Source organism: Typopeltis vanoorti, chromosome 20, assembly GCF_054136105.1.
Source record: "Typopeltis vanoorti isolate ZY-2024b chromosome 20, IOZ_Tvanoo_1.0, whole genome shotgun sequence".
Classification (NCBI taxonomy): Eukaryota; Metazoa; Arthropoda; class Arachnida; order Uropygi; family Thelyphonidae; genus Typopeltis; species Typopeltis vanoorti.
In genome coordinates this window covers 76,288,833-76,303,395 of record NC_143568.1, presented here as the reverse complement: position 1 = coordinate 76,303,395, position 14,563 = coordinate 76,288,833, and the positions used below count along the sequence as shown (strand labels likewise).

The window sequence follows — 14,563 nt, the reverse complement described above, 5'->3', positions numbered from 1 at the left end:
TTAAATTATTTTTCCATTCTTGCTCATTATTTAGCCATGTCAATTCACAACATTAATTAGTCGAACGGTCAGTAAAACCAGCCGGGCGGTTTGCCCATTCAAAAGGTCCTGGGGAGAATATAGATGTGGATTTTTAGAAGTGAATAGGAAATTGGATAGAAAATTAAAGATGATATATGATCGAGACATTTAAACTGATGAGAGGTAGTTACAGGTTGACACTTATTGTGGAGAGAGAGAGAGAGAGAGATCATTTGTATGGTAGAGCAACCATCCTTGGAAGTGGTGAACAAGAGGGTGAGAAGCAGCTTTTTTTTCCTGAAGCGTGGTTGGATCATGGAATGCTTTGCCTGATAAAGTGATGTGATCACAAATGGGGAACAAGGAGTGTTGTTGTGTTGTTCTAAGATAGTCTTCCCATGATGATTTTTATTATTCATGGAGTCACATGGAGATCCGAATAATAATAATAATAATAAAATACAGTTATGTAACTTAGATATTCAATTATTTTTCAATTACTTCAAAAATGTCACATTTCCAAAACTAGTAGGAAATGTATTTCATATTACAAGAAAATACTGCATCATCATTATAATAATAACATGCAGTATTTTCTTCTTCATGGAATGATATTTTCTAAACTGAATTTTATTCGCGATGTTCTTTTCAAACACAATGTGCACAAGATTATTTTCTTGCTATTTTTTCCAACTGAACATATAAAATAATTATAAGAATGGCATTATTAATATTGATATTGCTTTAGCTGCATGCAGTTTGGAGAGCTTAGTTGATATAAATTGTTTCACAGCTGTTTATTTCAATTCATAATGGGCAATTCTAGGTAACTGCAGAACAAAATACTGCTGCAATTTTATTGCAGCACTGTGATAGGCTTAATAAATATCATGATATGTTAAAAGATTTATGTTTTGTTTTCTGTAAAGACAAAAAAAATCATGCAAGTTTAGAACATTTAAACATTCTACAAAGTGATTTCCAACTAGGATTAAGAATAAACAAGACTTTAATTTAGAACTAAAATGAACTTTTTAAAACTCATACACATGCAGTTAGTTTATAAAATAATTGTTTTATGTAGGTAACTATCTTCGGTAACATTTTTTCCAAGAACAAAAAAATGCATGGTTATATAAGCATAAAATATAGTTTGTTTGGCTAAATCCTAAATTGCCATCCCATCCTTGTCCATTGAGTACGGAAATAGATATCTACTACATGGATGCATCTACAAGGTGTGGATTGAACATAAAGGTAAAAATCTTGGTTGATTCACTGCATAATCCATATGTAATCCAAAAAACCCTGATGTACCACTTCAGGCCACCAGGAAGAGGGCTGGTAGTTTAATCCTGAGCAATTAAAGCAATCTAATCATCTTTTATTTTGTTATTTTTGTATTTGCATTTTTTTTTTATTTTTGTTACTTCACTTTCTTTCACTTATTAAACTTTTTTTTTAAATGCAGGAATATCTAAGTCATCTCAACAAGAAGCTGAATCTTTCAGAGAGTGCCAGTCTTAGACAGCAGGATGCAGCCAGTATTGCTAGTGGCAGTAGTTTATCTTTATCACTTGATTACAATATTGCCAAAGACAAATTTGCAAAACCTTCAATAGTGCCTTTATATCTTATTAAGGGATCCCAGAAAATTCAGAAACAACTGATGAGCACAAAAACATCTGCAGTGCTTCAAAAGGCAGATGCTGTTATGGCTAAATACTCTTCAGGTAAAAAATCTATTGTTGATGGCAAACAGAGTAATAGAAAGTTTAAGGATATATCAGAAATTAAGAATTCTATATCTTCACATGGGTTAGTACATTTGGATAAGAGTGAGAATACCATTAGCATGACCAAAAAGAAAGCAAAAAAAATAAATTCTTCTCTTGCTGTTACATCTCCTGAGAACATAACTGATAGTCATGCTCCTGAGCTTTCTAAAGGTAAGATGTTATAAAAAAAATATCATTATTATTTAACTTTTATTATTTACAAACTCTTACTGATATTCACTAGCAAACATAACATAAATATTAATTGATTAGCATAGTATACAGGTTATACTATCATTTTGTTTCTCTCTCTCTCTCTCTCTCCTTTTCATCATTCAAATCCTGATGACCACAGATAGGAAGTAGAAAGTTTTTTTTCTATTGGTTACAAATTAAATTAAATGTGTCAAGAAGTTATATTCTCATTGAATCCATTATCCAAGTGTAAGCAAACAATGTTTGCATGTGAAATATCCTCACAACTATATACAAGTAGACTAGTCATGAAGATATTTCACGTGCAAACTGTGCTTACACTTGGATTAAGGATTGAACACGAATATAATTTCTTGGCAAGTTTAATTTACTACAGATAATATTTCCATTCCCATTCCATTTTCTGTTATGTATTAGGCCCAGCAGCTTGCTACTACAGCCAAGAAATGTGGCTTTTTATAAAGTTGATTTTTGTTAATAATAGAAGTGCTTAATCCTGTGTTTGTGTTCTTTGGTCAATTTGTGCTGTTTGTCATTTTTATTACTGTCTATCTCTGTTATATCCTAAAGCAGGCATCACACAAACTTGTCTTAAAAAACTGTTTAAGAGCATTTTTATCAATCCTTATAAGTTAATCAATCCTTATAATATAAGTTTTTTAATATACATAAACTGTGGAACGAAACCTTTTGACTTGAATAGTCATATTTTGCTTAAGCTTACCCAGAAGACTAATGTTCTGAAGTTTTATAATTTTTTGCTCTTGTAATACAGAAATTAATCTAGTTTATCATTCCTCCTTTCATATATAGCAGGAACCAGATTTGATGATCCAGACAGTGCAGTAGAAGAATCGTATATGATGTTTAAGCAAGGCGCAGTACATTTTTTTGTTGATGAGGTGTGTAGTAATTTACTCTTTCATTAACTCACTCTCTCTCTCTCTCTCACACACACACACACACACACACACACACACACACACACAAACGTTTATGTAATATCTGAGTAATATGTAATAGATTCCACAAAATTTCTCTTAAATGCCATTTTAGATGCTTGCATGGTCCATTCAGCAAAATCCAGAAATAAGTGACCAAGCTACTGACATGTTTATGGATAGATTAAAAGTTACAAAGTTTAGTTGATAGGCAGAGAAGAGGAGATATGATGGAGACTTCTAAGATATTATAGGGATTTTTTAAATTGATTCAAAGGAAATTTTTTATTTTGTAATGAATAAGTGGTACATTACATGTTGTTAATTTAAACGAGTATGGATAAGAATTAATTTAAATGAGCATTAGCTAGGAATTAATACAAATCTAATAAAGTTCAATTATTGTTGAACATCCCCAAGAAAAGTTAAGAATGTCTTCCTCTTTTCTTAATATTCATATTAGTGCTGCATGGTATAAAAAACACCAAAAGATGAAAAATTAAATTAATTTAAACTTACTAATATTTCTTTGGTTTTCGACTCAGCATTATCAGAACATAAATTATAATTGTCACAAGCACTTCACTAAAATATTAGAAACAATTCAGTTTGTAACTGACACAGAACTAAATGTCCTAATGAGGTGCTCTTTATGAGATAGTTAAATGTAAAGTCAATTTGGAGAAGTCAGGCTACTGTTCTCATAACGAGTATCTCCCAGATCTTTGGCAAATTAATGCATCCAACCTTGTTAAGGTTGGAGAGAGTACTTCAGAACAGATGCTGATTCTAAAAATAGTCTTTCAGACCTGTAGCAACTTCTGTGTAAAACCAATGCCTACTTTCATTGAGTCCTATGGGTAGGAGTATCCAGAGCATGGTATGCAGTTCCCGAATTGACATAAAGATGATCATAGATGTAATTTTTGTGTTTTTTTCAAGACAAATGTTAACTGATCTACCAGTCTGTCCAAAGTAGGCCAAACTACAAGGAACTTTATACTTTCCAGGATATGCAAAAGGATGAAGTTGTTCTTTAGGAGAGCAGATGAAGGTAGCTAGCTTCGTGAATTGTTTAAATGGCATGGAGATCATGTTTGTAGATAACTTGAGCCATCTTTTCTAATGTACCCTCAATATATGGGATTGGAATAGTTTTGCTGTGATCAATGTGCTAGTTGTAGAAGAGATGGGGGCAATACATGAATTATTTTATCAATTACATTGGCTATAGCCACTGGCTAAAATATGTTACAAAGATCCCTGAACTCAGTTTTTAAGAGCTGTGTCATTTGAACAAATAGCCTGGCTCTGTGAGTAAATGGTTTGAGGGTGCTGTACTGTTGGGATGGGTGTGGTGTGATTGCTTATTTAATTATAGTTCGCCCACCGATTTGAGGTCCCTCGAAACTACTGCGCATGTCAGAAAAAGGAGAATCCATTCCAATAATAGGGTAATCAGTCTGTCTTCTGGGAGGTAATAATAAACAAACTGAGTTTGTTTATTATTACAGGTCGGAAAATTTAGCTTTTCTTTTACGAACATTGTTGTTTTTAAAGTGTAACTATTTTGCTTGTATAACAGTTGGAAAAATGTACGTAGAGTGTTAATACGTGCAAATACTACGTTCTACATAAAACAATGTCACTTCGCTCCATGATAAGTTTCCTTTTATTCTGGGACTTTTTAAAACAAAATCCGATTTCATGAAGTATTTTCCTTAAAGTTTCTCTTTTTCAAGGAAAATTAATTTTTTCTTTAAGCACAGGAATCAATTTCGGAACACTTGGCACTCTTTTCTCGAATACGTAAAATTCGTGAATAGCTCTTCTTATAACGTCTACATCAAAATCCTTCAAAGCTACGGTTTCGATGGTTTTACTCTGGCGCTTTTTTTTTTTTTTTAGGAGATTTAAATTTTGGCTTACCTTCACCTTTTGATTCCCTACGAATTCTTTTAACAGTCGACCCCGATACGCCCGCAATTGCACTTGCATGTTTTATGACTTGAGAAAGGGGAACAAGAAGACGGCCTTCTGACGATTCTTTTTCGCAGAATGTCAGCACATTATTCAATATTCTTTTGCAAGAGCTACTGAAACGTGTAACAATAGAACTTGTTGACTGTACTGGATCCATCATACAAATTAATAATAAAAAAATAATGCAAAAAGAGAACAACAAAAATCAAGCTAGTACTAGTACAGCGACAGACAAGAAAGCACGTGATTTCGCATGTTGGCGACCAATTCGTACATCCTTCATTTCTTTCTCCCCTTCAGCATGAATCGACTATTCTTGGCACAAATCCAACAAGGGATCTAGAAATGGTGGGCGAACTATACTTTCCTGTATATGTGTGTGTGTGTGTGTATGTGTGTTTTCTGTAAGTGGAAAAGGATAATGAGCCATTAGGAAGTCTTGTCATAATGTATCTAGAAAGGTTCTCCTTTTCTACAGTGAAGTTTATTTTTGGATATTGACTGTTGAGATGTGCTAAAAATATAATCAATGTGTCTGGACCATGAAGCCAAATGGCAAACACATCATCATCAGCATAGTGTAGCCAGACCATTGGTTTGAGAGTCTGTTGAGTTCTTCATTTTCAAAATATTACATGTAGAAGTTGGCAAGTAGGGGAGAAAGGGGGGGGAGGAATCCCATGGCAGTCTGATCCAGCTGTTTATATATTTTTCTTTCCATAAGAATCCCTAATCCCTCCTGCAACCAACACACAGAATCACAGCAAAATTATTCCAATCCCATATATTAAGGGTGCATCAGAAAAGATAGCTAAAGTTCTTTACAAATATTCTCCATGCCAGTTTTAAACCACTTATGCAGTTAGTTACCTTCATCTTCTCCCCTAAGGAACAACTTCATCCTCTTGTACATCTTGGAGTGTATAAAGTTCCTTGTGCCTTCAGTTTGGCCTACTTTGGACAGACTGATAGATCAGTTAGCATCCATCTTGAAGAACACAAAAATTACATCTACAATCATCTTTATGGCAAGTTGGGACTAACAGCCCCCATGCTCTGGGATAATACTCCTTCATATAGGACTAAATGGAAGATGACATCAGTTTTACACAGAAGTTGCTATAAGTCCAAAAGACTATTTTTAGAATCAGCATCTGCTATGAAGCACTTCTCCACAACCTCATCAAGTATGGTTGCTTTAATTTGCCAAAGATCTGGGAGATAGTCATTATGAGAACAGATAACCATACTTCAAATTATCTTTACAATTAACTAGCCCATGGAAGTGCCTTGTTAGGACATTTAATTCTATGTCAGTTACATATTGAATTGTTTCTCTAATGTTTTAGTGTGATGTCACAGTTATAATTTTTTGATTTGATGATATTGCTGGATAGAAAAACCAGTGAAATATTAGTATGATCAATAAGCTGATTTATTTTTTCATCTTTTGGTGTTGTTTATACTTTGAAGTACTAATATGAATAATCAACAACACTTAAGCCTTTTGATACATATATTTTCTTAATAATCTGCATAATAATTAATATTACATTACAAAACTGCAGAAATGAGAGGTCTTTTTATGTGTTCCCTGATAAGATTTTAAATAAAAGAGGTGAATTCCACCCCCCCCCCCTCCTTGAAATGTAGCAGAAACACTTCCTAAAATTCAAAACACATAACACAATGACTCTATGGTCTTGATTACCTTGTAGTTTTATATATGTACTAATGTTATGTGAATGACAGCATCACTTAAGAGTAAGCTAAATAACTGAGAGGAGTGCTCCACATGACCTGTAAGGAACATGGAAAACTGGCAAGGGCTTCTGACCTAATGCCAAATTTTCAGCTTCTTGTGGTGCACCCTGTTAATATTTGCTTGGATATTGAACAAATGGGAATGGGCTGGACTTCAGGACTTAACCAAACAAATTGTACTCTTCTGTATCGGCTTAAACCACAGACATATTGGTATAATGTGACAAAAAAATCATTCTGGTTAGGATTGTTGCTGGGTTAAACAGGATTTCACTGTTTAACTAGTGGAACCTTTGTTTCCAGTGGCTGACTTTTCATTGCTCCTCAGCAAGATGAAGATACTTCAACATGAAAAGTATCACTGGAAACAAAATGGAACTTGTGGAAGAATTGGAGACGTATCAGTATGATATAACTGGTGTTAGTAAAACTAAGAAGAATAAGGTGAGATACTACTAAGTAATAATTATAAGATGTTACATTTGGACAATAATGATCAAGGAAAGGAAAGGACAGGACAAGGAGCTATAGTATTCAACACTAAACATGAAGGTGAACTTCTTGGGCATGTAATTTCAAGTAGAGTGACATGAACACATTTCAAAATGGGAAATTGGAAAATGAGACATATGTCTTTGGTCTCGCAGAAGGTTCTACTAACAAAGAAGTAGAGGATTTTTTCAAGTCCAAAGGACAGCTGATACAAAGAAAATGCATATCTAAACAGCACAATAGGAAATGTTGTGGAATAAAGAACAAGGAATAGCAGAGTAGAAAATGAATATCGAATATGTAGAAATGTTTTGGCAAAATTTGGAGTTGGTGTAGCTAACAGTAATGGTAAGTACCTGCTAGATTTTTGTTCAGTACATGGACTAGTCATTAAAAATACCCTATTCCAACATTGATGCACAGCACAAAAATTATATGTGGTGAGAGATATAGATGTTTCAAAGATGATTCATTTCATGAATATTATATGTATGTATGTATGTATGCATGGGGAGTGTAGAAGATATGTTTGTGGAGAGATTGAACAAGAGGAGTTAGAGGATATCTTAAATGAATTCTCCAGGGAATTAACAGCACCCTTTATATACCTGTATCCAAGTATCATACAACAGACCAAGTTCCAAACAAGCAGAAAGAAAGTAAAATTGTACTACTTCAAATTATATGTTATTCTGTATGTAAGGGATTGTTGTTAAGTTGTTGAAGAGGGTGGTGAGTCAGAATTGGTTTGATAAAAGCAGCATTCTCTGTGATGGTCAGCATGGGTTTGTTAAAGGGAGGTGATGTACAATCTGCTAATGTACTACAACAAGATGAAAATTCATTGGATAGAGAGATGTTGTACAGTGGCACACTTTAGTTTTTGAAGGCTTTTATAGATTGTCACACAACAAGCTGCTAACTAAATTGGAACAGATGGAATTGGATACGATATTAGTGAGTTGGATGGGTAATTTGCTGTCAGATGAATATCAGTGGATTTTTGTTATATGTGGTGGATTTTGCAACAGAGTTCCAACTTGAGACTATTATTGTTTAACTTTTAGGTTATCGATGCTGGGATAGGCTTAACTGGCAGTATATAGCTGTTTGCAAATGATGCAAAGTTGGGAAGAACTGTGAGAAGTAGAACAGATGTTCAAGCCTTACGCGAAAATACAAATAGATTTTATATGAGTGGTAAAGTGAGTGGAGCTTCAAATGGTAAGGTTTTGAAATTTGGTTGGCAATGATAGGATGTAGAGTATACAATTAATGGGGCAGTTTTGAAGAAGGTGGAAGATACGAGAGAGATCTGTAAGCAGTTCTAGACAAACTTGAAGTCTGGGCATCACATTGCTGAAATTGTGAGGATGTCATAATGATTATGGCAATGATGTGGAGGACCTTGACACATATAAGCAGAAAGGTTATGGTTTCCTTGTTTACAACTGTGATCAGGCCCCAAATGGACTACTGTGGCCTGATCAGAGTTGTCATAACTAGATCTACTGTGTGCAGATCTAGTTATGAGTGCTACCCAAAAATTCTGGAAATTTGAATAGCAGTTAAGACTGTTTATAGTACAGTCTTCTTCCACTATAAGGGATGAGCAGTAGTACCTTCAGTGAATCAGTATGCCATCACTGGCAAGCTGAGAGGTTGCATTCTTGGATTATATGCGTTTTTGTAATGTCATGTTTCAGTGGTGCAGTGACTTACTTCTCCAACTGAAATGGTGGATTTTAAGGAGCAAAGAACCTGCTTCAAATTTTGCTCCACAAAAAAAAAAAACTGCTGTAGCAATTGAGACAAAGCAGAAGTCATTGCAGTGGAACTTTCCAAATTCACCGCAGCCAAAAAAAAAGCATGTCGAGCTCACAGCAATGTCAAGTCAATCTTCATTGTTTTTTTATTTATTTATTTATTTATTTTTTGACATTCAAGGCATTGTCCATAAGGAATTCCTTCCCCCATGGTCAAACTATCAACAGCAAGTTTTACTGTGAGGTTTTGAAGTGGCTGATGTAGATCATCATTCAGTGCAAACATACAAACAAATTATCTTATCTTATATTTTATCTAAGAGCTGGGTTTGAAATAAAACACTTGACCAAAGACAAGAGACTGCAGATATGAGAGTCATGAGAAAGATTAGGGGAGTGAACAGATAGCATCAATGGCAATATCATATTAAAAAGAAGGATATATTAGGAAAGAACTTGGCATTGTTAGCATCCAGGAATGTGTTAGCAGAGCTAAACTCAGGTGGTATGATCACTTAAACAAAATGGGAGAGGAAAGATTTGTAAAACAAGCATTCTCTGCTAGATTCACAGGAAAAACACCTAGAGGAAGACTAAGATATTGGTGGATTGATACAGTAAAAATTGCCTTAGAAGACAGAAATATAAGATCTAATAATGTTGGAGTCTTGATAGGTAATATTGCTTTGGATTAAAATTGTAAATTGGAAGTTAGTAATGATATAAGTTTTTTACATGTAGTACTATCATATCCTATACACCCCTTGAGTGTACATGTCAGGAATTTGATGATGATTATGTGAAACTTCGAAGGAGTCCAAGTACTCATTGATGGTGGGCACCCACTCCACCACTCAATCCGCCAACTACAGTGAACTGCAACTACCATCATCATCTACACAACGCAATCTACTGGCCACCACCACTACTAGTATTTTCACAGACAATCAAACATCCATGCCTGCAGTTGGATTCGAACTCGCAGCTTTTTGGCCATAGCATCCTCTCGGCCAACTTGGATAATATTGAAATGATTAAATGAAAAGATAATATTGAAATATTGAAAGCTTAAAAATGCAAGAAAAAATGCTATAAAAGATGCTATAAAATGCTATCTGAGAAACATGATATAAAAATTGAAGATAAAGATGTTATAAATGTCTGGAGTTAATAGATTTTTTTTTTTTTATGTTGAGCTCAATACACATGATGTTGGTTAATCAACCTATAGTACATTAATACCATGTATTGGGTGATGGGTTGGGAAAGGAGAAACTTACTTGCATTTGATTTAAAAGCCTATATATTGTATTCTTTGGAAAACATAAGGGTTAAGACTGTTTCACAATACAGCAGTAGCAGAGATGGAAGAGGAGGAGAAAAAGAAACTTGTTCTGTAGGTTTCAAGGTGTACTTTGAAGGGATGATTGATGGTAGCCACATATTCCAGTGGACTTAGTACTGTGTGTGTGTGGGGGGGAATTATTGATGCTATTTCATAAGAACATTTGGCATGGAAATATTTATAGAATACATATGTTGCAGAAACCAAACACCTGTGTGAAAGTGGGAGAAGTGAGCTGGTAATAACCATCAATTTAATTGCCCTCCTCTGAAATTGAGCCAAGCATTTTGAGCTCTTAGGGGTGCCACTCCAAATGTGAGAGCAGTATTCAATAGCTGGAAAGATTCGTGATACGTATAAGATTAACAGCTGTTTGGAGGTGAAGTAGTATCTTGAGCAAAAAAGAAACCCTAGTTTTTTAGAAGCTGAGGAGGCAGTGGTTGTGATCAGGGCTGTACTTGTGCACAGGAGCATGAGGCTTTGGCTCGGGGTCATGCCACAAACAGGTAACATTAATTTTCTGTTCTTAAAAGAGTGAAAAATTATTTATGAAACTCTTTACATCGGGATAAAATGTCAAATTTATTAAGTATAATTTATGTCAGATTTATCACTGTTATTTATTGAAAATGATGGTGTGAATAATTTGAATTATAATGATATTATTGATACATTTGCAAAAGAGAAGTCCAGGAAAAAAGATTTGTAGTGTCTTTACTTAGCACTAGTTTAACATTTGTGTTTAATATGTATGTATTGTCTTTACTTAGCATAAGTGTTTTTAATAAATGTAATAAAAGTTGTTTGTGTATATTGATTGTTTTTATTCATTTTGTATTTATTCATAGAGTGTGCCTTGGGAAAAGTGTAATTACAGTCCTGTTTGTGATGTTTTTATTTCAGGGTGATTCCAAGAAGAGAAATCTCATCTTGACGGGAAATTTAAGTGTTGTCAAAGGTAATACTGGGAGAAAATGGTTCATTTTTTGTGAGACTGGCCTGGTTGTCTGAGTGGTTAGCACATCTGCTCTCCAGCCAAAAGACTGCAGGTTCGAATCCTGCCATGGGCATGGATGTTTGTGATTGTCTGTGAAAATACTAGTGGTGGTGGTCGTGGGCAGTAAATGACATTGTATAGTTGCGGTTCGTTGTGGTTGGTGGATTGAGTGGTGGAGACAGAGAGTTGTAGAGTAGGTGTCCTCCCTTGATGAGTCTTTTGACTCCCTGGAGGTGTCGCATAATAATAATAATAAAATAAGGCAGAATAAGGGTTTTTCTAGCATTGAAATTGACGAGGTTATCTGAACCCCATTGGGGATGGATCAGAATTTTGAGGGCAGTGGTGATTAATGTTCTGTAGGTTGTGGTGATTTGTGTAGAGTAAGATTTATCAAATGAAAGGGAGGAGTGCAGTGTGCTGTCATCTGCAAAACTGTATATTGGGTTGGAGGTTAACTGAAGCAGGTCATTGATATATAGAAGGAAGAGAGTTGGTGAGAGAAAAGAACTTTGTGGAACCCTGGCATTAGTTGAATGGTGAGAGAATAAGGAACCATCCCCATCACACATAATGTGCATCCAGACAGAAAGCTGGCAATACAACTGCAGAAGTCCTGAGACAGACTAAATGATGGGAGTTTGTATAGTAAGCCTTGGTGCTAGACCCAGTCAAAAGTTTTAGAGATATCAAGTGCAACCACTTGAGATTCACCAAACTTCTTCATGGCATTCATTTGTCCAGAGATAGGTGATATATGTGAGTAGATCTCCTGTTGATCAGCAGCAACAGAATACATATTGGTAGTTGTTTATTAGCTGGGTGCCTTCGAGGTAGTGTTTTCCTTCAGAATTTATGGTCCTCTCCATTATTTTAGACAGGACTGAGGTGAGTGAGATAGGACATTAGTTTGATGGCAGTGATTGTCACCATTCTTAGGAATGGGTTGAACATAATCCAATTTCCAAGCTGTGGGATAGACTGATCTCTTTCTGGTGAAAGGATATAGGGGGCATTGTTTATTGGACATCTGGAATGGTTGGGGATCATTTACCATTGTCAGTTATGCGTGCATTGGAGGCAAAGTGTGAAGCCAAGAGATTGTCTTTCTCTGTGGGTGATGATGATGTTCTGGGTATGATAAGGGTGGGAATAGTGTTGGGCAAATATTACAACCAATTGCTTTGGCATACCAAAAGACCCAGCTGCCATTTGAACTGGCCTCAAGTTTGCTTTTTTCTCTTTCAAGCTCTGTTTTGGAAGCATTGATAGTTTTTTTGCTACTGTTTCGGACTTGAGTATAAGCACTAAAGGAGGATGGAATTCTTGATGTGAGCCAGTTATGGTATGCTTGATTTTTTATTTGTACAGACTCGGCACATCTTTTGGAGAAACAGGGCTAATTATGGAATGTAGGTTTCCATATCTTTTTGGTGATGTATTCAGTGCATACGTTTGGGTTGGAAAGCCGGAAACAATAGTCTAACCATGGGAATGAGGCATATAAGTCACAGAGGCAGCCCCACTTGGTCCTCTTATTATACCAAACCACTCTTGTATGGAGTGGCTGTGTAGGCATTGTTACATGTGGGAGGAGACAAGCACTACATTGTGGACAGAATTACCTAGGGGGGGGGGCACTACATTCACTGTGTATTTGGAAGGGTCACTGGTGAGGAGGAGGAGATCTATTATGTATGGGAAGTGGTTAGAGTTATCTGGTATTCTGGTTGGCATGTGAACAATTTGTATAAAGTTGTTGGTGATGGCAAATATTTCAGCATCTCTTCCTGCTAGACATGAAAAATCTAGGAGAATGATTTCACTGTTAGGAAAGTGGGAACCAGAAAAAATCAATGTTTAAAGAGAAGAAATTAAAGAGCTCGGAGTGGTTGGTGGCATTAGAGCAGCAATGGAGATGGCAAATGAATTTGACTGAGTGGAAAAGAGAGATTTTCAACCAAAGAAGGTTAAAATTGGGCGATTCTAGGTTGGGTCTCTTCCTAGCAAGGTATGTCAGAGCGGATATATGCACAGACACCACCTTTGAGTTGAAAGGAATTTAAGAGTATATAGTTTGGAAAACTGAGATGAATAGGCCTGGGGGAGGGAGGTGAAATTTGTGTTTCTGCCAAGAAGAGTAGGTGGGATTTGGTAGACTGGCGATGATAGTGGACACTATTAAGGTTTGAGTTGAGGCCACTGATGTTGGTGAAGTGGATATGCAAGGCTCTGTGGGGCATATATTTGACTGCAAGAGGCTTGCACATTTCCCATGCAGTGCTTACATACTGGTCTCCACAGTGGCTACTAGTAGTGTCACTTGATTTCTGCACCAATTTTATTTGTTTATAGTCAATGACCCAACTGTTGTCTCCATTTTGGCATTTTTTTCTTAAGTTGTTTTCGAAGTTGACATATTTGTTCTCTCTGGGTAAAAGTTAGGTCAGGTCAAGCTCATATGTGCAATTGGGTGCAGGTGCCTTTGAACTTGTTATTGATCGCTGTTATTAATTTAGATGTGTGCTTCTCAGTGTATTGCAAGTCACTTTCACGAAGCATAAAAGTTTGTTTTATTTTCTTTTATTTGTGAGCCCTTAACAATGGTACCTGACGATATTTCTAGAATCAAAATTGCATTCTCCTGCTAATTGCTGATGCCATCTTTTAGTAATTCACCAGTTTCCATTGGGAAGTTCAGAATAATGGCATTGAATTTTTTGTTTTTGGCTCTGATCAAGTTGTGTACTGTTGATGTGATTAGGGCTCAGAGTTCATTTAGCATTGTCGGGCAGGGCTGCACTGATCATCGAGTAGTCCAAGCTTAGCTTCCAGCATTCGGATTTTGGAGAAGAAATTTTTATTCATGGTGTTAAGGTGCTGTTCAAGGTGTTTGACTAATTTATCTAATTTCAGAAGCTGCTTTACAGAAGGGAGGCATAGAGAACAGAAGACGGGGTGGTTGAGGTTGATAAGTAGTTCATGTGCTGATTTCTGTATTTTTTGTTCAGGAGGCATGTAGCCAGTGGAAACAAAAATCACACAATATACCTTTTTTTTTTTTATCAGTAACGTCAATTTTACAGCTATGGCACTTTATATATATTATCATTGGGTTTATCAGTGATCAGTGGCACAGCGCTGGCAAGATACCGGGTGCTCTTCCATTATTGGCCCTTGTTGCTGCCGTCTTTGCTTTGAATGGTAGGCATTGTGGGCACTTGCACGAAGCAGATATCTGCCTGATTTTTAATTGAAAA

At 35.8% G+C, this 14,563-nt stretch overlaps 1 protein-coding gene across 1 annotated transcript in view; it reads left to right on the top strand.

Annotated features, from left to right (window-relative positions):
• LOC150095577 (uncharacterized) overlaps positions 1–14,563 on the top strand; it is a 146,994-nt gene that overhangs the window by 33,936 nt on the left and 98,495 nt on the right. The window contains exons 3-4 of the mRNA XM_090410328.1: positions 1,493–1,970; positions 2,829–2,917. Of these exons, the coding sequence (XP_090266454.1) occupies positions 1,493–1,970; positions 2,829–2,917 (567 nt within the window). The remainder of the gene's footprint in view (positions 1–1,492; positions 1,971–2,828; positions 2,918–14,563) is intronic.